At 38.8% G+C, this 24,107-nt stretch overlaps 2 protein-coding genes across 4 annotated transcripts in view; both read right to left on the bottom strand.

Annotated features, from left to right (window-relative positions):
• Positions 1 to 1,722: 1,722 nt before the first annotated feature.
• ajap1 (adherens junctions associated protein 1) overlaps positions 1,723 to 24,107 on the bottom strand; it is a 56,233-nt gene continuing 33,848 nt past the window's right edge. For 2 of the 3 annotated variants that reach the window (XR_003595550.1, XR_003595553.1), the window contains 4 exons: positions 11,203 to 11,290; positions 10,820 to 11,062; positions 7,850 to 7,978; positions 1,723 to 6,266 (listed from right to left, as the gene is read on the bottom strand). Coding sequence is in view for 1 of the 3 variants with exons in the window: in XM_028018027.1 (XP_027873828.1) it covers positions 7,906 to 7,978; positions 10,820 to 11,062; positions 11,203 to 11,290 (404 nt within the window). In the remaining 2 variants the exon portion in view is untranslated. Of the gene's footprint in view, positions 6,267 to 7,848; positions 7,979 to 10,819; positions 11,063 to 11,202; positions 11,291 to 24,107 lie in introns of those variants that run through there. The other variant, XM_028018027.1, reaches the window with a different exon arrangement.
• LOC114144834 (40S ribosomal protein S6-like) lies at positions 8,780 to 9,601 on the bottom strand. The gene has a single exon (XM_028018043.1). The coding sequence runs from the start codon at positions 9,558 to 9,560 to the stop codon at positions 8,811 to 8,813; it is 750 nt and encodes a 249-aa protein (XP_027873844.1). The 5' UTR covers positions 9,561 to 9,601; the 3' UTR covers positions 8,780 to 8,810.

Genomic DNA, 24,107 nt, shown 5'->3' on the forward strand with positions numbered 1-24,107 from the left:
TTCCAGTTGCTTTGTTCAACTTGCACCAAAACAAGTAGAGGACGGCATTACCACACATCAAGGCGCATGCGGTGGCGCGGTGGTATCTGGTCTGTATCTCTGCAGCACAGAGCTTCCTTTGTGGAGTTCATATTTTCGTACCTTGTCTGCACATATTTCATCCAGTTGTGGTCGTAAACAGAAGTGATGACGCTTGAAGATTACATGCAGAATTACATATTTTATCAAACAGAGGTAATGCTAGTAAGAAATTTAGCTCACCTCATCTTTGCATATTTTTTTTTAATCATGAATTTATCCATCCTCTATACTTGCTAACCGCTGCAGGGCGGCGCTCATCTCTGGCAGTCATTGGGATACACACTACAAAGGCCACTGGCTCATCACAGAGCAACACAGAACAAATTTATAGAGAGTACGTAACCTAACAATCATGTGTTTGGACTGTAGGAAAAAGTCAGAGCAACAGAAGAGAATGTCCATAAATGCACAAGGAAAACATGCAGACAGTTTGCAGGGATTCAAACCCAGGAGCTTCTTGTTGCAGGGCACCGGTGCTGCCTACTGTTCCACCATGCAGCCGTCAACATGGATATTCTTTAAAACAAAACAAAAAATGAAAGTCTATGTAAGACAATAATAAACATGAATTTCTCTGATCTATTCACTTAAGTCTTGCTAGCAGTAATTCTGTCTTATGAATAAATTAAATCTAGACAAAGAGAAATTGCGACTGTTAAAGCAGCATTATCTGTCGTTTATTGAAAAGCGGTTTACTTGGAACGGTAAGTTGTTTCCATCATTAGCACATTGAGCAGCGCATACACAAGGTTGATTAACAGTACTAAGACCTTCCTCCTGGCTCTGATTGGTTGTTTTTGACCAGGAACAGTGTATTCCTGCAGATGGCGATAGTAACTCAGGGAGGAGCTGGAGGATTTGTGTTCACAAATTCTGTCACATAACATACTGTCACGACAAAGTGAAATTTTTATCAAATTTGTAAAAAAAACTATTTTTGATAAAGTTCCACTCTCTGGCTTAAATAGATTCACATTGTATATCCAGTAATGTTATTCTCAGCTGTTTAGTGAAGTTATTTCTCTGCTCTTACCACAAGACGAAACAAAAAAAAAAATCAAAAAAACATTACAGCACGAGCTCATGTTGTTTTATGTTTTATTAATAGCAACATCAGAGTACTAAATGTACAGAGGACGAATCCAGTGAGAATCGCATTTACAGTGCTTGCAAATACAGAGCTTAGTAGTACAAGAATAACCAAATCATAGTCACCTGGAAATTGAAACGTTTACCAATTACTACAAAAGGAAGAGATGTAGTTCATAAGACACAAAACAAAAGTTATACAACGTTTAGCCGTCACAGAGACAGACTGGAGTCCCTTTTTTTGGAGGTGTATAACGTGTGTGGCGTGTGCAGGTGTGTGTATGTGTGCATTTATATACTATAGTCATATGTCTTATAGAAAAGTTAACAGAGGTACTCATTGATATATTAAACACAAATATAAAAAGTTTAAGAGTCACAAAGTACAAATTCTTCATTTTTATGGCGACAACACAACTGGAGTCGTTTTCCTTCACCGTAAGTATGGATGAGCTTTTATCGAGTGTGAATGATCAAAGCACGTGTTCCCGTTATGAGCAGCCCCCTTCCCCGTAAAAGAAAAACCAGAGCTCTTCTTCATTTACTTCCCCCCTCCCACCTGTAAACACAACGTATGATATAAATGACACTTTTTATTTTTCTCTCCCATATTAGCTCAACTTCAGCCTCCGATTTTGTCGTCACTAAACGCTCCCCACCAGTCTGCAGTAGCTCTCTTCCTGTTCCTTCCTGCTTCTCAGATTCCCTTTACATGCCACTCAGTTCGGATCTGCACTCTGCTGCAAAAGGCATCTTACAGTGCTAGAGGCCTTCTGTGTGAATCAACGGCAGATTTGGGTCACGTTACTACTGCCCCCTCTCGCCGATGCGTAATGAGAAAATCTGGGGTGCTGCAAACAAAAAATGTTTTTCTTCTATGTTCCCAAGTCTTTCACTGTATAGATAAGCGCCAGCAGTGCTTTAGCTCTTGTGGATAATAAGAATAAAAAGTAAAAAATAAAAAACATGACCCAAGAGCAGAGTCAGAGCCCTCTGCTGCGATTACAGTAAGCACACAGTACGAGATTTTCCTGAAACAAGGAGAAGCAGAGTGAGGAGCTACAGTTTCCTCACAGCTAAGGAATTGAATCGTTAAGATTTATTGTCACATCAAATATTTCTCTCCTCCTGCAGAGTCTCGCCTCATTGAGCACCCTATTGACTTTGATCAAATTCAAACCGCCACCTTGTCGCTGTCAACGCCACGTTTCTGGGCTCGTCGGACACCAAAAGCCTGATAACGAAGCCGACTCGATTCATCGACTCTCTTCCTCTTATGGTAATGCTGTTTAACGATATGGCTGGGAAATGAAATATAAAAAAAAAACCTTGGAAATGTTCAGTCAACATTTAGATGTTTAAACAATACATATGTCGATAAGTTCCACTCCATATGTCTTGACACATGCAAACACAAATCACAGGACCTGTAAATTTGTCTTATCCTTCGTCTTGACAGAGCAAGCCTCTGCTGGTCGATAGCGTCTTTGTGCTGAGGGGAAGTATTCGTAGGCGAGTGAGGTGACGGAAACAGAAGCTGCAAAATATTCATTCGCTGCGCAAAATAAATGCACCCGCTTAGAAAATCAGATCCAACTTGGGGAAGAATTTATTTCATTCCCTCAGTATTTGCAACAGAAAATTGTAGGGAAGTAAACTGTGTAGCCAGATAAGAAAAGAAATGAGTTCATATGTTGCATTTATGGTGTTATGCTGCAACTGGTCTACACAGGTTGCCTTGCTAAAGCGTCTGTTTTTCCATGCTAATCAGGCATCCCAGTTATAACATTATCAGGACTGCCATTGAAGCAATACAGGTTAAAATGTACAGGTGATTTTACAAACCAGGAAATAACTTTGAGAAAAAGAACTTGTTTTCAAACTATGTGTTTTCATTCATTCAGTTAACACTTTTATTTTTACATCATCGGCATCATGTACTTCATTAGTAGAAGCTTGTGCCAAATTCTAAAATTTCTGGGGCAAGTGTAGCAAAAAATAAATAAAGTAAAAAAAAAAGAATGACAGATGGAAGGAACTCAACATAGATCAAGTTTAGTTGGTTTCTTGGCATCGGTTGTTTTGTTTTGTTTTTGAAATTAATATTCATGTGATGGTGCTCTTTATATTAAATTCCACTTAAAAGTGTTTGAGAAGAGCAAGTCATTGGTTTTCCAGCCAATCCATAAATGCACCAGAACCTGATAAAGCCTCCCAATATTCTTACTTTCAGACCTTCCACTTTTCAGCCAGTGAACTATTGCAGCATCTACTGACGTTTTATACTGGTTAGCTAAAGATATCATACAAGTACTGCTCGAAAGTGCAGAGAAGAAGCTTGGCACAAGGTTAGTTTTTGTGTTTTTGAAAGAAATACTGTAGATACACATGTAAACAAAGACACTATCCCCGACCTAGCTCGAAGCCTTCCCAACAACAGGAAAGGCCTTGAAAAATAGAACACACCTGTACACAAGTAGAAGCAAATATATAGAAAATACATTTACACGTGTGTAATATACAGTAGGTTTCACAACCCCTCTGATAGAGAAGGTAAGAGTCTTCATTCAAAAAATATATGTTATGTCAAAGACGCAACACAGCCTGACGCGTTTGAGGCTGAACCAGTTATGCGTTATTCATTAGAGCCATTTTTAATTTTTTTTTTTTTTTATATTGTGTTTGGGCCGAAAAGCAGGAGTTTTGCACCACAGTGTTGATCCCAACTCAATTTTTTACACCTCGACAAGGGCTCGCGTTTACACGTAAGGCGTTTTCACACATGCACCACAGTCCTGGAATGTTCTAGAAACTACGTGGCAGCATTTCCCCTGAAATTCTTTCAGAGATTGTTCAGGCTGCCTTGAAAACAAAGAAATGAAAATCCAGAAGAACAGCTAGCGAGAAAATGTGCAAACGTAGCAGTGAATATCTCTATTTTACTGGTAACCTGTTTTTGTTTTGTTTTTTACCATTTGCTCCCTTGCCTCTTGGGAAGTGTTAAGACACAAGCAGTTCTTATTTCTTCATAATTCTTTCTTTACAACAGTGATTGTAGAAAGGTTCATCATTTTTGAAAACATCAATTTCTCTGCATTTTGTCCTGCTTACAGTTTCTTCATCCCAAACACTTCTAACTATGAGACCAAATCTTAAGAAGAAACTTTTCTATAATGAAATGCTTAAGTGAACAGCCACTTAAAAAAACCATTAAGAATAATATTAAAAAAAGAAAAATCGCACCAAACTGTACGTAGAATCCCCAAACGATCTTCAGCCAGTCATGTGTGAAACAGCCTCCTTGAAATTATTTGCCATGTTTTCTTGGTACATTTTACGAATTGTGTACAAGTCTAAAAAAAAATGGACCCATGTGAATTACTATTAATGAATTTTCCCAACACCTAGTGAAACCGATTAAATCTGTACATATTGCTGTTTGCAGCAAAAGAAAAAAAAATGTTTACAATTACAGAATTGTGTTTGTGCTTTGTACAAACCTACAGCACAATTACAGGTAGATTATTAGACAGTTTCCACAAGAGCTTCATAGCACAAAGGTAATCAGAGGTTTAAGTTTTAATAATAATAAAGTCAGTGGTGCTAGGAGGTTCTTGGGAGAGCGCTGCTTTGCAGTTCACTCCACTTGACTTCAGAGACTGTTTCAACCAATTTGGTGGTGGGTAATTGGGTTGTCTTAATCCTTTGACTTTAACAAAACAATCAGGGAGTGTCAACTTTTATTAATTGAATTATTTCAGATACGGCTGGATAATTTATTTCAACACAGTCTGTTTGGATTAAAACTGGTTACATTTTATTCTCCTTGAACTGCTTTCCCTTTGGTAGAGGACCAGGTGGGTCTATAGAGAGGTGGCCTTTGCAATACATCTGGTCAAGGAAACTTGCTGAGGATCATTTTGAGCCGCAGGATTATTCCTCTGTTGCTTCCCATTTTTCACCCAGAAAACTGATTCATATATTTTCGAGGATGTTTGAGCCTCTTTTTTTCCACTCCCCATTTGAATTATACCAAGTATCAGAATTTAGTTTCACTAATTGCTTAGTAAGAGACTCTTTTGTACTTTGCATGAAACCTGGACAGTCCTGAGGTGCTATGAATATCCCGTGGAGTTCCCTGCAGTGTCTCGTGACTCTCTGCATTCAAGCTATATGAATCCGGTGCTGTTGCATACACCTTCACCACAAATGCCTTCCATATCTGTTTTGATTAACCTCCATGATTAAGAAGCAGTGACGTGAGCATTGGGTTGGCGTGAGCCAGATGCAGATGGGGTCCTTTGTAATAGTTTCAGCTAAGAGTGGGGGGCGTGTGACAGCAGCGGTCCTCCGTTCTCCAGACTTCCACTGTCGGTGCTGCGGCAGACTCTTTTTTTTTTTTTTCTTTTTTTTTAATTCCTAGGTGTACAAAAATAGAAATAACTATTCCGGTTTTAAAATGGGACTTAATACAAATTATGTCTTTATAGTCAATTGTTCAATAAAGCATAAACCATCTATATATTTTTTTTCTAACTCTCTTTTTTGTGATTCGTAGAAATATGTTTTGGACTCCTTTGCAACACATTTCTCAAAATTACTTCGAAACATTTTCAAATACATTTGAAGTTTGTTTTTTTTTTTTTTTTTTTTACATTTCTTTAAAAAAAAAGGACAAAAAAAGAAAATAAATAAAGCAATAAGAACTGATACAGGTTTAATACAACACACTTTGTTTAGTCCTTCAGTTATTGTTAAAACTTCCATTTATCCAAGTTGTGGCACATAGTGGCATTATTGGCACATTGTTCAGAAATATATAGTTTGACTTCCACCCAAAGCAGCTCCTTGGGCTCCTTTGTCTTCCACAGTCTTGTCCCATACGTCCTGTAAATATATCTATATATACTTAGATATATATATATGTACTCTCTACCTAAATGAATGCTGTTTTTCGGGAAAGATGGAAGAGCAGCTCCACGGCTGCTCAGCTTGTTATCTCTAGAAAAATAAATATCTTCACAAGTGTCCGAGGAGAGATTACACTATTTTACAAAATAAGCTGTTTTTGTGTGTTTCTTGTTTCCAACTGGATCCTGTGGAAATGCAGAGAAAGACAAAAACAATCCAGTTACTCCTCATTACGAGGCTAAGCAACACAGACATGATTTTTTTTTTCTCTAAATTAGCCTACTTTCTACTTGCTTTAGAGGGGAGGGTGGCATTCCAATTTGGCCTGAAAAACATGCTGCTCATTTCGCAGTGTGCAAAAAAACTATACAACGAAGGCTAATTGTTAGACAAATAATCCTAATAAATACACGAGGTTCCACAAATAGCGAGCAGTCTTTTTTTTTATTCAAAGCCATGCGATCTGGAGTAAGCTGTGAAAAGCTGAACTTTATAACGTGTGTCCAGGCAACAACAAATGTCATGACACCCTGTCCTCTCCCTACTTTACCTGCAGGCAATCCGTTTAATTGGAAATCTGGCTCAATAGTTACACCACCCCCACCAATACTGCAGCGCTAAAGCATGTGTTCAAGGTTTATACACTGAATTTCAAATTCTTGGAAGTCCTAGCATGTACTGGCCAAGCAAAAGTTTTTGAGGAAGGTATAAACCTACTCTTTTTGTGAACAAACTCTAGGAATGCAAATGGAAATGAAAGGACAAAGAGTTTTTTGATCCTTAGGTAAAAAGAAATAGGTGTGATCACATGGTGCTGATGTATGCTGCAAAAGTATTTAAAATGCTTGAACCTTTTTCACATTTTATGAAGTCACCACCACAAACTTCAAGGCATTCTGTTTCTAAATCAAGACAATAACATTTCTGCCCAGTGTACTCTGCAAAGGAGCTCAAGGTCAGTCAGAATGAATGAATAGCAACACGGAAGATCAATTTTCAAGACATGCCACAGATGCTTAACTGGATTCAGAGTTGTATCTTAATTGTATTTTAAAACAAGAATATGTTTCAATCTAAAGCATTCTGCTGCATCTCTAGATATTTGTTGTTAGTTACTGTCTTGCCGGAACGAAACCTTCAATCTCAGTCTCAAATCTTTTTATGGCCGCTAACAGATTGTCATCCTTTTACAATGTCTTTTAAAATAATCCATCCCCTTGGAAATTTTACCATTGTACTGTTACATTTACACATCAATTGTGATTAGCAAAATTAGGCTTTTTTTTTTTTTGACAAAGAAATTACAAAATTCCTTCCACTTCTTGATGGAAATTTTCACTTTGACATAAATCTTTTTTGTCCTGTCAAAGTAGCCAAACTATGTTTATCATGATTTCTATAAGTAATAAAACAGTAAAAAGGGGTGAGTCCTTTTTTTTGAGGGGGAGGGTCACTGTAAGTGTTACTTTGTGATGTTCCAACACATAAAATTCAGATAAAATACATGAAGGTTTGTGGCTATGAATAAACAAAATGTGAACAAGTTCAAGGGTTGTGGCCCAACGACTACCTCATTTCTGAGATGCTGCTATGAACTGATTTTCCTTCCACACAGGATATGGGAAAAATCCACAATTATGTCACAAATAACAAACATATGCCAAGTTCCTCTCAATTCCCAAAGTGGGGCAGCGTTACCACAGGGGATTGAGGCGGCTGAAGCTCACTCGACAGTTTGTAAGAGGAGGTAACATGGAAAAGTACCCACCAGAGCGTGGATTCATGAAGTCTTTCCCGGTAAATGAGTGAAAGCCTACAAGCTCATCAACAAGAGATCTCGAACCATTTCTCCGACACAAAGGCCACAGGAATCAGTTGTCTTTCGGTGGGGGAGGGCCTGTTGGGTAAAACGAAGGCAGTTAGATCATTAAGCAAATTGACTTTGAAGTGAATGAAACACTGAGCTAAGGCATGTCTTTTAACCCCAGAGATTTTATTAGCGTGTGTCCGCTAAGGTCTAGTCATGCCCCTAGTTAGCCTTCAAAGTCTCCGTCAACAGCATAATGTTGTCGCAGTCAGATACTGAAAAAAAGCTGCATGACTCATCAGAAGTGTTTTGTTACATCTGTAAAATAAAGTGGTAAAAATGCTTTCAGTGACCCGTGATTGTTAAATATAGACACTGAATTAATCATTTTCATCGTCACTGCCGATGTACCGCTGTTAATTTGTCATCATTGTTGGTCTTTTACCCCGCAACGACACCCGGACAATAAAAACTGTCAGTATAAGACCAATTTTTTTTTTTTTTAGAGGTTAAATGCTTTTTAATGAAGAAAATTGAACAAGATGAACCAGACTTAAGGAGGCTCACAATTTTCTCCCTGATATTTTGGTCGTTGTGTGTTTGAGGTGCCCAGGTTTGACTCCATTTCACTCAAATGTTGTAAATGAACATATCAGCCTCAAAATTAACATTTATTTAAAAAAAATAGCAGAGTTCAACACAATCCTCCACTTTTGAGGAATTTCTTTTCTTTACCAGAACTACAACAACAGTTTCCCTTCTTTAAGAAAACAAATCTTTGCCTCTGAAACTTGGACCTTTGCTCAGTTTGTCCAAATTTTGCCATCTCATGCAACAACTGAAAAAAAAAAAACCCTTGTGTGGCTACTGCTCTGCTAACGTCTTTCTTTCTTCAGCAAAACGTTACTTTATTTTGAGGATTTCACTTTTGGCTGGACTCTGACTTGGATGTGGATGTCCTCAGAGTAGAAAGGCGGCGCCTCGTGGCGATCTGTTCCTGACGCTTCTCCTTGGCCTCCATCATCCTCTTAGCCAGCAGCTTGGCATACTCAGAGGCCTCCTCCTTGTTCTTCTGGGTGTGTTGTCTCTTGAGGGCAATGCGGCGGCGCTTGTGCTGCAACACACGAGGGGTCACCAGTCTCTGGATCTTGGGGGCCGTAGTTCTTGGCTTCTTGCCTTCTTTAGTCAGGGGTCTCCTCACGACATACTGCCTCACGTCATCCTCCTTAGCCAGGTTGAAGAGCTTGCGGATCTTGCTGGCCCTCTTGGGACCAAGTCGGCAAGGGACAGTGCTGTCGGTCAACCCGGGAATGTCCTTCTCACCTTTCTTGACGATGACCAAGTTCAGAACGCTGAGGTTGGCATCAACGATGCAACCCCGGACAGACTTGTGCTTGCGCTCGCCGGTCCTGCGGGGACGGTAGCCGGAATGGCCCTTGCTGAGCAGCAGGCGCACACGGCCATGAGTTAGTACCCCCTGCTTCATGGGGAAGCCCTGCTTGTCGTTGCCGCCGCTGATGCGCACCACGTAACCCTTCCACGCGTCTCCCAAAGCGTCAGCAGCCACCTCAGTGGCCATACGCTTCTCATAAAAGATGCGCAGCTTCCTCTCATCATCAACTTCAATCAGCTTCTGGCAGCCGGTAGCAGGGAATGAGATGTTTAGCTTCATGTTGCCAAACCGACCCAACGACCGTATAAGACCAATTTAATGTTGCACTGTCCACATAATGGGAGAATCATCAATACAGACACAAAAATGTAAATTGTTTTATCAGTTTCTTGGGTATAAAGTGATACAAGTGCTTTAACATGGTTGTAAAGAATTTGCATGTTTATTATTTGGAAAACAGACAGAAAAATGAAAGCTAAATCTATAAACCAAATCAATATTTTCCTTCCCATCATCCTGACTAAGTGTGGTTGAGTCATTTTCTGATTCATGAAGATCAATGCACATCTACTTTATTTGAATAGAATGCACTGTAATATTTGCCATTTAGAAACTAGGGTAAGAGAAATGAGTTGGTGTTACAGCATTTCTCTACTCAATGAATACAGGAAGTCATGCATTAATAATAAATAGTTCCTGTCAAAAACAATCTGCTCTACCCAACTTGAATAATTGATTTATTCACTTTTATTTTGTAGGAATTGGTAAAAAATTCCAATAGTAATTCCAATAATTTTGTAAGGTTTATCCTTAAAGATTTCCTTCAGCAAAAAAACAGATGTTTAGATTGAGATCATACTGATTTATTAAAAAGACTGATTTATGTACCATATTAGAGGGTACTGTACTCTCATCACATTTTAGAAATCACACGCCAACTGTCATGATGTGTTGTGGTAATGGAGGACCCACATGGAGCAAGGTAGATACGGCAAGTAGTGTTGAAGTTTTAATAAAAATGGAGAGCAAAGAACTTACAAAAAAAAGAATCACCAGAGCAGAAAAAAAGACACAAAAACCAGGAAGAACTGCTAGTAGGGTAAACCAGAGAAAAAAAGGGATTTAACAGGAGGAACCAGCAATAAGTTGAAGATAAACTGTGTAGCTTGATTACTGAACCAGGAACAGATGGCTAGTCAGAAATGGGTTGCAGGTATGAGGAGAAAGAGAGAGAAAATGGCACAGGGGCGAGGGAGAGTACACAAACTGGGTAACTAGGGAAATGAACACAAATAACTAGACATAGCAAACTAAAATAACTAAGGACTAAACTAGTGTAAAACTGAAACAAGGGCGGTGTAATAAAAAAAAAAAAGAAACGATATAATGAGACTAGAATCAAAAACTCAAAACAACACAGGTCCTGACACCAACAACACAAGTGATTATATATTTTCAAGTGCATTCAACATTATTTCTGGCAAGCAAGCAGAAAAGTTATTTCCCTCTTTCATTTAGTCATATTTCCACCGTCGTACCTGTTTCCATTGTAAGCCGTCTTGTACACAGGTGTCTGCTGGATCATCTCATCGGTGTAGATGGGGACGGCAGTCCGTACGCACTCATGTGAGCACTGCAGGCTGTCGTTGTAGGCAGTGAAGATGTCCACCTTGCTGGGCACGCGGGCCGGCGTGAAGTCTGTCAGGTTCTGGCAGCTTTCCTCCTGCTGGTGGATCTTTCTCTGATGGCTATTGTGGCGGCCATTTCCAGACTGCGCACAGCTACAAAAACACGCACCAAAGACAAGAAACAAACATAAAATCATACCTCGCACCTCTGACTAAGCTAGTAAGATTCTCTAAAACAGAAGCGGATCTGCTGACAAGGTGCTGTGAGTGAAAAGTAAAGGAATCTTTCCTACCAGTTTTTAAGGACGAGTGTTGTGATCAAGGCTGCGATCACCATGATGAGAGACACAGTGATTGTGATAATCTGGTGAACTGCCAAACCTGCAAGAAAAAACATAAATCACAGTGATTTTCAGAGAAAAGGTTTAGTTTAAAGTTGTGTACACTATACCTTAGAGTTTACAGGCTGTTTACAGGTATTTCAGATAGCTGTAGAAACAGTATAATATCCAAAAAAAAAATCTAACTCAAAAATCAGCTTTCCAACAAGTGTTCCACTTCCTGAGCACCGTCATGCTGTAACATCTGCGCACCTCAAAGTAAGCAGCTTTTGCCCGAAGGCTTTCATTTAAGCTTTGAGTAGAAGCAAATGTTTTTTATCCGATGTATCACATGAAATATCTGATGAAAAGCAGAGCCTGAAAGGCAATCTGAGTTCTTTGAAAAGGGTGACAGATTGAGGAGGCAGCAAAGAAACAAAAATAATTGAACTTTTGGGAGTTTGAGGAAGACAACAGTGGATTCTTATCTAAAGAACAAGGCAAAACATTATGGAAAATATGGTTTCACATTCAGCAACAAAACTTAAGTTTGATCAGATCATATGGATTAAGGTTCTGTATTCATCTATACATGAGGTTCATGTCATACAGTTATTTGCTTGGTTTCCCCAGAGCTGTTTGGGTCACATTTAGTTTCTTCTTAAGAGTCATCTTTCTACAAAATGTACTACTATAAATGTTATAATATGAAAAGACTGATCCTTTATAGAATTGAAATAAAGGGGACGTGTTTGTGAAGTAAAACATAAAGTCCCTAATTTTTATAGCCTCCAAGTAAACATAAAAAACTGAATTAAAATCACTTGTACCCTTCTCATTAGCCAATGGAGAAATCATTAATAAACAGTCCGACTACAAATGACAAGGATTTAGGTCTAATTCCCATCACCAAAATCTTTTGTTTTCTTCAGATTAAAATTTGGGTTCTGGCTGGGTCATTCCAAAGCAATATTAGTTACACTACTAAGACAGAAATAGCTTGGTAAAAAATAAATATTTTTAAATCTATATGGCAGGGGTGTTAATAGAGATCTCAATGATTTAGCAGGACATTGAGGGTGCATTCACACTAGATATTTTTAGTCTGCTTTAATCAAGCTCTAGTAGTTCCTTTGCCAAGGATAGTTTGTTTGGGGAGGTGTGAAAGCACAAGTGAACTCTGACACATATCAGAGTTCAGAAGTGACCAGACCTAGGTTTTTAGGCACAAAAACCTAGGTCTGCCTAAAATCCTAGGTCGCGGTTTGCGTGACGTGAATTCTGTCATGGTTCGAATGCATATGTGATCACCTAGCGGACCATAGACTGCTTCAAAAGCACAATGGAATATAGAAGAAGAAGCTTGTGATTTTTTACCAAACACAAAATAGAAATCCTACAGCTGCTAAAATATGATGCCATTTTTGTTTACATTCCGTAAAGAAACTGTGCTCATGTCTTCTGTGGAGGTTTCTTGTGTCTTGATGCAGCACAACCACAGGCGGCGAGGGGGGTAAACTGTTTTTTAAAAGGGTTTGTTTGTTCCCTGGACTTTAACAATTACGTCAGTCAAAAAGTCCTGTCAGTTTTTACGGGGGGTGGGGGGGCTGAGCACTCCTAAAGGTCAGACCAAGAATCACCCCCACAATAAACTAATCCAGAACTAATCAACAGTGCAAGTCCAGAGGCCACACCTGTGACTTTGCACCTGGTAAAATAAGAGAGACAGTTCAGTTATCTTGATTCATATGCACCAGTCAATGGCATTTTAAATTATGTTTATCATAAAGATTCCTTATTTCACTATCTGAAGGTCAGCAGATACAGAGGTTGAACTTTCTCTACTACTGAAGTAGAGAAAGAAACAAAGAAAACGCTTATTGTTTACGCTGTTGATGATCAACTCAAAAGGATTACACAACCCAGATTATAAATCTGTTCCAAGCAGCAAAAAGCCATAAAATTAGTTCTAGAAATGTTCTAAAAATGACTGTTCCCATGCTGTTTCTTATTCTAAACAGCATGGGAACATCTAAAAAAGCAACATCCTTTTTCTTTTCTATTTTCAGACTCTCAAGTGAGATCTCTCTCCTTTTTATTATCAAAGGCAGTTAGCGACAAACACAACTGTGTAGGACGTGTTTAAAGGGAGGATTAGTTCAGGACCACTGCACTGTACTTTAAGGTGTATTTGTGTGGGTGAGTGATAGAGCATGAGAGCAAATAGGGCAGAATGACACACTGCAGCAGGTGACATACTGCAGGGGGACAAAATATATAAATAAAAAGAAATGCCGTTATGATGAAAATGCCCATGTGGGCCATATACATCTCACCTCTCCATCAGCCAGCTGCCTAGCTGTTGATCCAAGCCAATTTGTCTTCTGAAAATGCTCAAAAGGAAGTGCTGCTCTTTGGTTTGGCAAAGAACTCAACCTCTCCCCAGCTTCCCTGCTGCCTGGACAGCCCCCCTCTCAGATAGCATCCTTCTGTGAGCATGAGTTTTGAAAAAAAAAATAAAAAAATCAGACCAGGTCAAGCTTGGATTAATATCTCTGGCTGGGTCCAGGAAGCCTCACCTTCCCAGCGCGATCAAATCCCTCGTCATGACAAAAGCACATTTAGTTCTCTGGCGTGGCATTTGCATTTTCAATGACCCACTCATCTCTGCCCTCCGCCTCCCTCTCTCTTTCTGTGTCCGTGTGATGATGGAGCTGGAGGAATCTGGCTACAAATGAGCATCTGTTTCTCTGAACTCAATCAAAAGTCGAGGTGTCCACTGATGGGAATCCTGTTTGTGTTCCACTGATGTAAAATTGAAAAGGGAAACCTTCCAGATGGTGGATTTTAAATCAAAAGCTGCACTTAGTAGATTTTTCCCTGTAAAACAGTAACTGATTAAAACACATTATAAGGGTAAATTAGTTTCTGCTCCCAGCTTCCAGTGGAAGCTGCTCTATTAATTTTGATAAGAGGAAGCTGACTGACACAGCTGGTAAACAAGAACATTTTGTGTGCAGTTTAGTCAGGGTACTTAAGTCAGAGTAGCTCATTAAGAGTTGCATCAGGATGCCATTTGGGGCCAAAATATGTATACAATCTCTGCATACTCCCTTAATGAAACAAATGAAGCTGAAAATATGAGTCTAAGCCACACAAACACAACGTTAGACCTCTCATGACCCAATTTGCTAAGCAGCAATATTTAAAAGTTCTCAGAGAGCACAGCGGTCACACATCTAAGAGGCCAGTCCTGTTTTCACCCATGGCTGCCAGTTGGAAGGAGCCAAATTTGGCCCGTGGATATAAAATAATTTTGTCCTAGTAAGGATTTGGAGAAATAACCTTTGGCATCCACCTTACTTTAAAATACCTGGTAAGGTGTTTTTAGGTCAAATTACTGTCAAAAACATAGAGATGCATTGGTGGTTGTCACGATTCTGGGGTGTTTGAATTTTGGGATACGTCTCTGTATTTAGATTGATTACTTGTTCCTCATGTTCCCTGTGTATCCTAACAGCCATTTTGTCCCCACTTACTCTTATCAACTTTAGTTACTTGCCTTCCCTCACAGCTGCACCTAGTTTCTAATCAACCACCTGCTCCTGCATCAGGAATCAACCTCACGATGTCTCTCAGCCAAAATTAATAATCTTTGGTTTTTCAACCACACCCCCACACTGAGATAGGAATTTCGGCGGACACCTCGCTCAGAGTCCCTCTCAGCAGCTGATTGAATCACTCCTAAGCTACAGTAAGACAGGAAGGAGCTCACTGAGAGGACTCTGAGAAGACGGGGCCCAGATCAACAAAAAAGCAATTTCTAAAAAGCTTAATTTCTGCCAGATTTTCCACTTAAATATCTTTAAGTGCATCTTACATACACATTTGTTTCATGATTTTCATTATATACTGGCTGAGGACCATGGGGATGTTGTTGTAATAAAAAAAAATACAAATTAAAACCCTCTGATTCGAGACGTACAGATCAATGAACCTCATTTGAGAACCAGACATTTTTCCTGTAGAAATCTGTAATCAGCAAATCAAATCCCGAAAAGGAATCGGTTTTATTTTCTGTTCAATAAAAGCTACACAGGTATAACTTTCCATTATTCTCTAGCCTGCAAATGCCTTAAACAACAGTGTGTACGCTTAGGCACTTTTTTCTACTTTATGTGTTTGTTAGAAAAAACAATCTAAATCAGTTGAAACAGGAATGAGCAGGTCAGGCCGTGGTTGCATGTCTATGGCAAAGTCAGGCAACAGCACGATTGAAAGAGACTAAACTCGAGGCGCTAAATCTCCCCTGCAACCATGGAAATGAATTCTGCTTGCATACATAGAGAACTGTTTAGACAACTTAAACTTTTCTACCAATTAAGTAGGACTCCTCTTCATACCTGGTCATTTTCAAAGGAAAACAATTCAAGCATGAAAATAATCCTCCCTTAAAAAGATGAAACACATGTTGCAACTGGTAGGAGGCTAATAATAAAGACAAAATAGAAAAAGTAAATTTTTTTAAACAATGTGGCCTGAAACTACAAGCCAGCCAGGTCCACTATGATGTTCAGGTGAAATAAGTAAATTAATAGCTGCCTTTCAGCTGCTTATTACTGTCGGCTTGCTGTAAAGAGAAATACGTTTAATTTCTATTGTTGTATTTCCTAAACATTGCAAACAAAATCCTGCTTCAGAAGGAAAACACTTCATTTTTACTCCTCAGCAACAACATTTTTAAATGCCAAAACCAAAACTTTCTAAATTTTTCCTCGCAACTGCTGCTTGTTTGGAGTGCTATCACAAGAAAGCTGCCCAGTATGAGCAGGAGGCTCATACTGGGCATGCTGGTCTGTACACATGAGACGGATGGAGCAGTACAGAAGGAAACCAGCAGAGAGCGAGAGAGTATGACTAGTTTGGTCAGAAGCTGAGTGAGAATTTAAAAGTTTTCAGATTACGTATGTCTGTAAATCATTGTTAGAGGGGATGTTATTTCCTCCCTTTTGCCTCAACTGATATTTCGCTTGCATTCCCGCTGTACGTAAGCGTTCATTGAGACTGAGACCACTGAGACCAGCGTTACCAGAATTTGCCTGTTTAGTCCAAATTTCACATTTGCCCAAATAAATTGCACTACAAAGCACAGCTGTTTTATTTCTGAGGTTCTGCCAAAACTAAAAATGTAAGCCATTCATATATTTTTTATAATATGGTGCAATACTCTCAAAAAGGAATTAAGTTTGAAAAAGTAACGCTCATATATTAAATGATGAAAGCATGCATCTTGTTGAGGTAAAAAGGAGAAATTATATGGAAACCTGAGTTTGTTTTTTGCTCACTGCCTGGTTTGTGCCCATAGGAAAACTTCCAAATCCTCTCTCTATTTTAAGCTGAAGAAGCTAGACAGATTGGGAATTGGAAGATGTATCCATTCAACAAACAGTGGCCTCAGTGATGCGTGACAGTCAACCACAACAGCTGGTTGTGCTTGGTCACACAGTGATGTGGGACGTCACCCCATTCCTCAAACAGCATCTGTTGCAAGTCAGCCAATGTGACTGTGTTTGTCGCATCCAAATTCATCCATAATTGTTAAATGGGACTCAGGTGAAAACAGCAGGCATGCTGAGCCACGAACGTCACATGGTACCTGATTCAGAAAACTAAGGTACTGAGGAAAACTATGAGATAACATCTGAACAAAAACTAAAACAGAACACAATAAGCAAATCAAAAATGACACAGAACAGGCTAAGTCTCAATATGTGTTCAGCTCGCCATAATGGTGGTAATCTATTAATGAGAAGACTTCATAACTCCAGTTCCTCTAAAAACCCCATTGGTATTAAACATGCCAAGCTACGGCTTTTATATAACATGAATAGATTCATGTTAGAAAATAAATGTTAGGTTTTTTGTTAAAATGGTAATGTTAACAAATCATAAGTTGAAACTATTATTTTCTGTAAACAAAGGCAACATTTTGGCGGTTCAGTGTGATGCCACTGTTTAAAACATTAAGTATCAATCTATACTGTTGTGAAAATTACTTTTGGTTTTCATTGTTTTTATTTACAGCACCCAGCTCTACGTGTGGAATAAAGCTGGTGTGGAGCAGTTTCTTAAATGTCGTACTCAGATGTTATCTTGAACAGGAAGTCGTTGTGTGGTGATTCTTGTGGCTTGAGGAAAACATAACATGATTTCACATTAAGATTTAAAAGTAAAATGTAAATTAATCTAATTGCTTTTATTTACACAGACTGTTGCTATTGAAATAACATATTGACTACTACTGGGTATTACATTGTCAATGATGCTCTTTATGCCGTATTTTATAGGTATATTTTGATTTTGAATCCAAGCAAAAATACAAAATTAACAAACGCTTCTTACACCTTCCAAACTCTAGTCTTAAAAGCATTAAGAGTAATGGGTAGGTGGTATTCCCGCATTAATGCTGTGCTTATTTTGATTTTGGTTTCCACACCATGACTGTCTCTTTTGTTCCAGCAGTAATTATTTGTAAACATATACAATTTTATTTTTGTGTAAACAATGGAAAAGTCTAGAATCTCATTTTCAGCCAGATTGATGCCTTTGCGCAGCAGAAGGTGAGGGTCAGAGAGGCTGCGCTGGAAAAGTGCTAATTAAAGCACTTTCTGTCGCTTTGCTTTGAAAGGTCTTTAAACTGCAGGTCTGGTTTGACAAACAAACAATAGTGGTTTCGAAACCACAACCTTTATAACCCTGGACACATACATGCCGGCGTGTGTCTACTATTAATTAAATCGAGAGTAACATTTCTTGGAAATGAAAAATAATGTTCTCATTAAATTTATATTGAATCACTGGCATGCATGTATGAGTTACAGCTGCCCGTGCTTGCTGAACTGTCTCAGTATCAATCATTCTCTGCATGACGCCAACAGTACTGACTCCCACTGAAAATCACACAAACTGGATTTATGAAAATAAATTCCTTTAATGGAAACATTCAATTAAGAAACAATTAAACAAACAAGAAGAAATTTTGAAAAAACAAAAATTTTTTGAAAACAAAAAATGTAAGATTTTTAAGTGTTTCAAAATTAATGTATTTTGCAAAGCTGCAATGGAAAAAAAACTTTTTCACATCCTGTGATCAACCACCGGATGTTACTACTCACGGAAAAGATGAAGAAGACAATGGGAAGTAGTAGGAGGATGATGGCGCAGCATGTTTTTAAAACGCGTTATTGCGATAACAATCTTAACGACATGCAATTTTAAATACTTTTCCTATTCAATGGAAACGCCGCAAAATTGCGAAATTGTGTTTTTTTGACTTGAGCGGAATATCAACAAAGTATTGTGCACATTTGTGATGAACACGCAACTACTGTTTGCTTAAAAAAGCTCCTGAAAAATATAAGAATTTAATTTCACTATTAAGAGTTGCAGCTCAAAGAGCATGAACCTCTTCACTCCCTCAAACCAGGGAGCACATTTGCAAAAGAATATTCAGCCCATGCTAATGTGCTGCGCGACCTCACCGTGATTGCCTCAACGCCCTCCTTCCTGCAAACTGGCACCTTTTCAGGACGGTGGAGGAAGACTTCCGTCAAAGGTTGCTCGCTGATAGCCCAGAATTTCCAATTAACATTAATGTCAAAGTGTCTATCTAGGCTGATTTCCACTGAGTAACCAAGCAATCTAAAACACTCATTGCCAAAAGCAGCAGCAGCGAGAGAGGCACAGGGCAGAACGAGAAGGAGAGATCAGATACAATTACTCTAAATGCCTTTTCATTCAGTGTCAAAGGCATTGCTGTATAATTCAGGCAGCCTGCGTTGCAAAATGGTAAAATGGCAGAAAACGGGACAGCCATGGTATATTGCCTCAATGATAGTCCCCATAAAGGGAGATACACTCATCTTGAGTCTGCATTAGAAACAGCGGGAGAACACTCAAGAGCTCATCACACAGCAGACAAATGAGAATAACAGCAATTTTAAGAGGGCTGAGAAGTGCCACTGCTTCTAATGCTGCTTCAAACAGCCGTCAGGATTTCAAAAGAAATTATTTTTTTTAAATCAGAAAAAAACCCAACTTGAAACAGCAGGAGGAACAAATTGAGCAACTGGAGAGTTCCTGATTTTATCTCCTTCCAAAGCCCTGTTTTATAAATATAAAGAAAACCCTTTTAACATAACATATTCTGCTGCAACTTATCAGAGTGACCTAAACAAAATCTCCAGAGGTTCTCATTCGACATCTGTAGTTTGTGTCTATGAGGCAGATGTGCCAGAAAGAAGGAGTCAGAGACTGAAAGTGAGGTGACATCTGCTCGTCGCGGCCCGTCCGTCTCCTCTCGGCGGAGTCGTCTGTAAATAAGGGACAGAGGGTTTGACTTTGCTCGGCTGTCACCGGGCATCAGCATTTAAGTCCAGATTTAATGCTTGAGAAAAAGATTAATTTTACCCACGTTATCGTGAGTCAATCCCGAGAGCTATGGCAATTTTATTGGATTGCCATGGTAACTGTTGGGAAAAGTGGTTTCTCTCCGGCTCTGTGTCTTTGGCTGTTGAAGAGGCTGTACTGTACGCCTCTACGGGTCTACCTGAGGTCAAAATGCTGCTTTACAATGTTGACACAGCCAGCTTTCTTAGAAATTGATTTATGAAACACTTAACATAGTTTACATGCACAAAAAAAAAAAAACCTGCCGGGTTACTTAATTATTTGAAATACCCGGTTTATGCTGCAGGGCTAAAAGTTGGGTGGTTTTAACATTTAGTCATAAACTGTGACCCACTTCGATGGGTGAGAAAACAGAAGAAAAAGCCTCCTCATCCTTCACAGACCGCCTTTTTCTGTCGAACTTCCCTGAGCCACGTTTACAACACGGACTAAGAAATGGAATGTCTTATTTACATTATTTCAACTAACAGAACAAGTATGTTCACCTCAGACAGCATTCGTGTTTTATCTAATGCTAATGCTAGCTATGTTCACTTGTCTCATTTTGACCAAATAATGAGAAAGTTAAGATAAACAAACTCAGATGATAGTCTAAGTTTTCATTGAAGTTAGTTACATTAGTTTTTCTTTCAACTGTGTTAAATTAATAGTTTGATTTTTGACTTTTAATGAAAAACTTTTATTTTAATTTTAGGGTTTCACAGTCAGTGTCCACTGTATGAAGGATGTTTTCACACCTGATAGTCCGATAGACTCGGCCTGATCGGGGACCAGCATTGCAACATGTGTTACATTTTCAGCTGGTGCTGTCAAATGAGCGCAATCCTATAAAGAACAAATGACAAAGACATGAATGAAATTCTTTTCTTTACCAAATGTAAACAAACTGGAGAAGCATTAGATTTTATCAGTTATAGGATTTCTCTTCAGCAAACGGCCAAAAGCCATTACTCCCATTGCACTAGACTCACACGTTTGTTGTGGTTTTACCCGGAATCACCTGCACTATGGTCCGTTTCCTGGTTTTGGAGCGGTCTCCAAAACCAGGAAATTCACATGCCAAGCGGACATGTGAATGTCCGCTTGGCATTCACATACACAGTCGAACCATGCCAGAGTTCACCTCAACCAAGCCAATGTTTTCAGGTGGACCAGAGTTCACTTTTTTTTGGTTTGCATCAGTTTCATTGTACATTCACACCTCCCCAAAAGAACTGAACCTTCCAGGAAAACAAACTAGAGTTTGATTAAAGCGGACCAAAGAGGGCTGGTGTGAATCTACCCTTAAACTTTACCAGTGAATCTATTCTGTCATTTATCAACATTACAGGCTGGTGATCAATTTGATGCACCATTTTAAAATATAACCAGGTGTCCTGGGTGGTATTGGAAGATATATACTTAGCACAATATGAGATCCTCCCTATCAACCAAGCATTATTCAAAGGCCATTGCCTACCTGAGTACTGTGACCATGTTCATAGCTTTTTTTTTTCTTTTTTTTTTACCAAAGTGTGCTTTGCTTCTAATGACATTGAGGCTTTATGGACTCCCAGGAACAATATCAAGGTTTTACTTACTCTGATAAAAGCTGCAATATTTAATCTCTCATTCCACAGACCATCTAACAAGACCTAAGTTATCAGCAGTGGTTTGCTGACTGGAGGTTTAATCATTTCATATCCATAATGGAGCTGACAGCTCCATCTGTGTGGAGTAGAGGGGAGCCGGAGTTACAAGCAGCTCAAACGGAGAACAATCAGCGAGCATCTGGAACCACCGCACTAAACGCCTCCACCCTCCCCCGCCTCCTCCCTGTCCTTCCTCACCACCTGTATAATGACCTGAGCACCAGGGAAGCAGGATCAACAGGAGCCATCCACTCAGAGCTGCAGCATCCCAAACCCCCGTCCCTCCCCTCTCCTGCCTCATCCTACCTAATTGAGACATTCAAAATGCTTATTATGCACACTAGTGGCAAGTAATTATTATAAGACAACACACATTATCACCAACACTGTATTCTGTGTGTTTCTTTCTCAGTTTGGGCTTGGCCTGTGGCAAGAAATCAGCTAATTGAAGAATTACACCCACTGAAGGCAGCAAGTCATTAAACTTCAATGCATGTACTGACTGATGATGTGCAAGGGAATAGCTCAAACTAGTTAAATGAGGCAGAAAGCTCGCAAAGGCTGCTTTCTGAAGGACACCGATCTGATTAAAGGACTTTTCATTATTTTTGAAATAGTTTGAATGATCATAAAAGAGTTGATTATGTTGTCCTGCATTCTCTGTGAAAACAGTTTTTGCAGAGAAAAGTCACTGTTGTTCTTTAAAAGAAAGACTGAAGCTCCTTCAGTCAATTAAAACAATAATTAACGACACTGTCTAAGTATGGGTTCTGGCCCCAAATTGCATTAATCCAATATGACAATGAAATACATCTTTATGCTGAGGAGTGTAAGTATTTAGCTAATAGGTAACACTTCAAACACTTCAATAGCTAACATAAAAACAGATGTCCAGTTTATGTTATTATATTATATACTGTGAAACTGTACAAATATTTATGTTCTGCCACCAACATAACATGCAAACAGCTATAAAAACATCTCGAACCCTCTTACCGGAAGCAACAAAATGCCAACTTTTCAATTTTTCCACTTAGATTAGTGGTGTTGACTTGTGTAAGAAATTTGTGTAAATTTCATTTCATTTCATTTCATTTCATTTCAAACTTTTTAAACTCAACTCTGGAATTAATTCAGTCATACTCAATAAATTAGAATACATGTTGTGATTTGTCAGATAAGTATCTAAAAAAATAACCTGGTATCATATATTAAGCACACTTTTTTCATTAAGCTGAGATTTTTGTGCTAAAACTGTTTCTCTTTTATTAAATGCTTCAATGTGAGATTCTACTTTTAGTTGTTGAGTTTGCATTCGCTTCAGAAGAACTCTGAAATTTCCAATCTTGATGCAAGTGATTGTGGCCAATCAGTTTAAGGCCTTGACAAAAAGATAGATTCTGCCAAAATGTCCAACAGTTTTGTGGTTTCATCTTGTCACACATGCAGATGGGAACGTTTTACACATTAATTCCTGTTTCTCTCTGTAATCCGAGTTTCACTAACTGAATCACTCATCACAAATCTCTTCAACAGGCACACATGTTTGAGCGTGCAGAAACCTCAATTGCAAAAACACTTTTACAGATGCATTTTACTTGACAAAGTGTCAAAACTTGAATCAAAAGCAGAAATTAGATGTCATTTTATTGTGCGGACTCAGTGAAAGCATCTCATTATAGTAAAGGCAAAAACAACCAAGAAAAAAGAAAACAGAAAACAGCCTTCTGTCTCTTCCTTCAACTAAACTAAGTGTAAAAATGCCTGGAGGTTGTTCTGATAGACTCACAAATAGATCATTTATTTCCTAGTGCACTTTCTTCTTCTCCAAGCAAAACCTTTCCCATCTCCTTTTCCAGAAACTCTCAATCAATTTTAGCAAAAAAGTTGTGGCTTGCTTTTTTAGTGGTGGTCATTCAGCTGATAGCGTAACAAAATCTTATGCATGTTTGAATTATTAACTTTGATCTACTTATTTTTAAAGAAAACCCCTTCTGAATAAATATTCCAACAGGTCTGGGCATGGAGACAAAACAGTTCGACGCTAACAGGTGCTGAGTCAGGCCGGCTCTTTAGTGATGTTGCCCTAGCCTACAGACAGCATCCATGACTCACACATGGAGCGTGGTGAGAGGGACTATTTCTGTGTCACCACATGGCCGGTTTTTAAACCAAAACAAACCAGTTCCTGAATTGTGAAATCCCAAGCAATAAAAAAGAAAAAAAAAATTATAAAATTCATCTGATCTGATGGCCGAGATAATGTTTTAAATTAATTCCTTCACCCTGACACACTCTCGATTATGAGGTCAAATGAACTTCCTCATCTGAGCCTCATCTGAATTAAGATGAGGCTTTGTCTGTTACTCTATCAGACAGCATATAATCTGCATCAAAACACTGCCTGCTACCGCTATTTAACCAGAATGAGGTTATGCGTCTAATTTTAAAGATCAAGACAATTTATTTAGTAAGACGAGGAAACATTAACATCTTTTTCATATTTAAAAGGAGCCTCAACCTTTTGCTTATTCCAAATCCTTAAAGGAACAAAGGTGCAGCACAAAATCCGACTACAAAATCTGAAATGCACTGATGCATTCAGTACTGTTCCACTAGCATTCAAATGCTACTACCATTCTTTTCAACGTGCAGTTGAAAACCAGATGCTTGTCTAAAAGACAAAACATCTATATTCAATGTCTGACATATTTATACAGCTCGCTTGAACATCTGGTTTTAACTGCATTTCATTTATTGAACTACTGCTTTAATAAA

Source organism: Xiphophorus couchianus, chromosome 1 (genome assembly GCF_001444195.1).
Source record: "Xiphophorus couchianus chromosome 1, X_couchianus-1.0, whole genome shotgun sequence".
Lineage (NCBI taxonomy): Eukaryota > Metazoa > Chordata > Actinopteri > Cyprinodontiformes > Poeciliidae > Xiphophorus > Xiphophorus couchianus.

What these genes read in the sequence shown, in the direction of transcription:
- LOC114144834 (XM_028018043.1), bottom strand. Translation starts at nt 9,560, where the DNA reads ATGAAGCTAAACATCTCATTCCCTGCTACCGGCTGCCAGAAGCTGATT.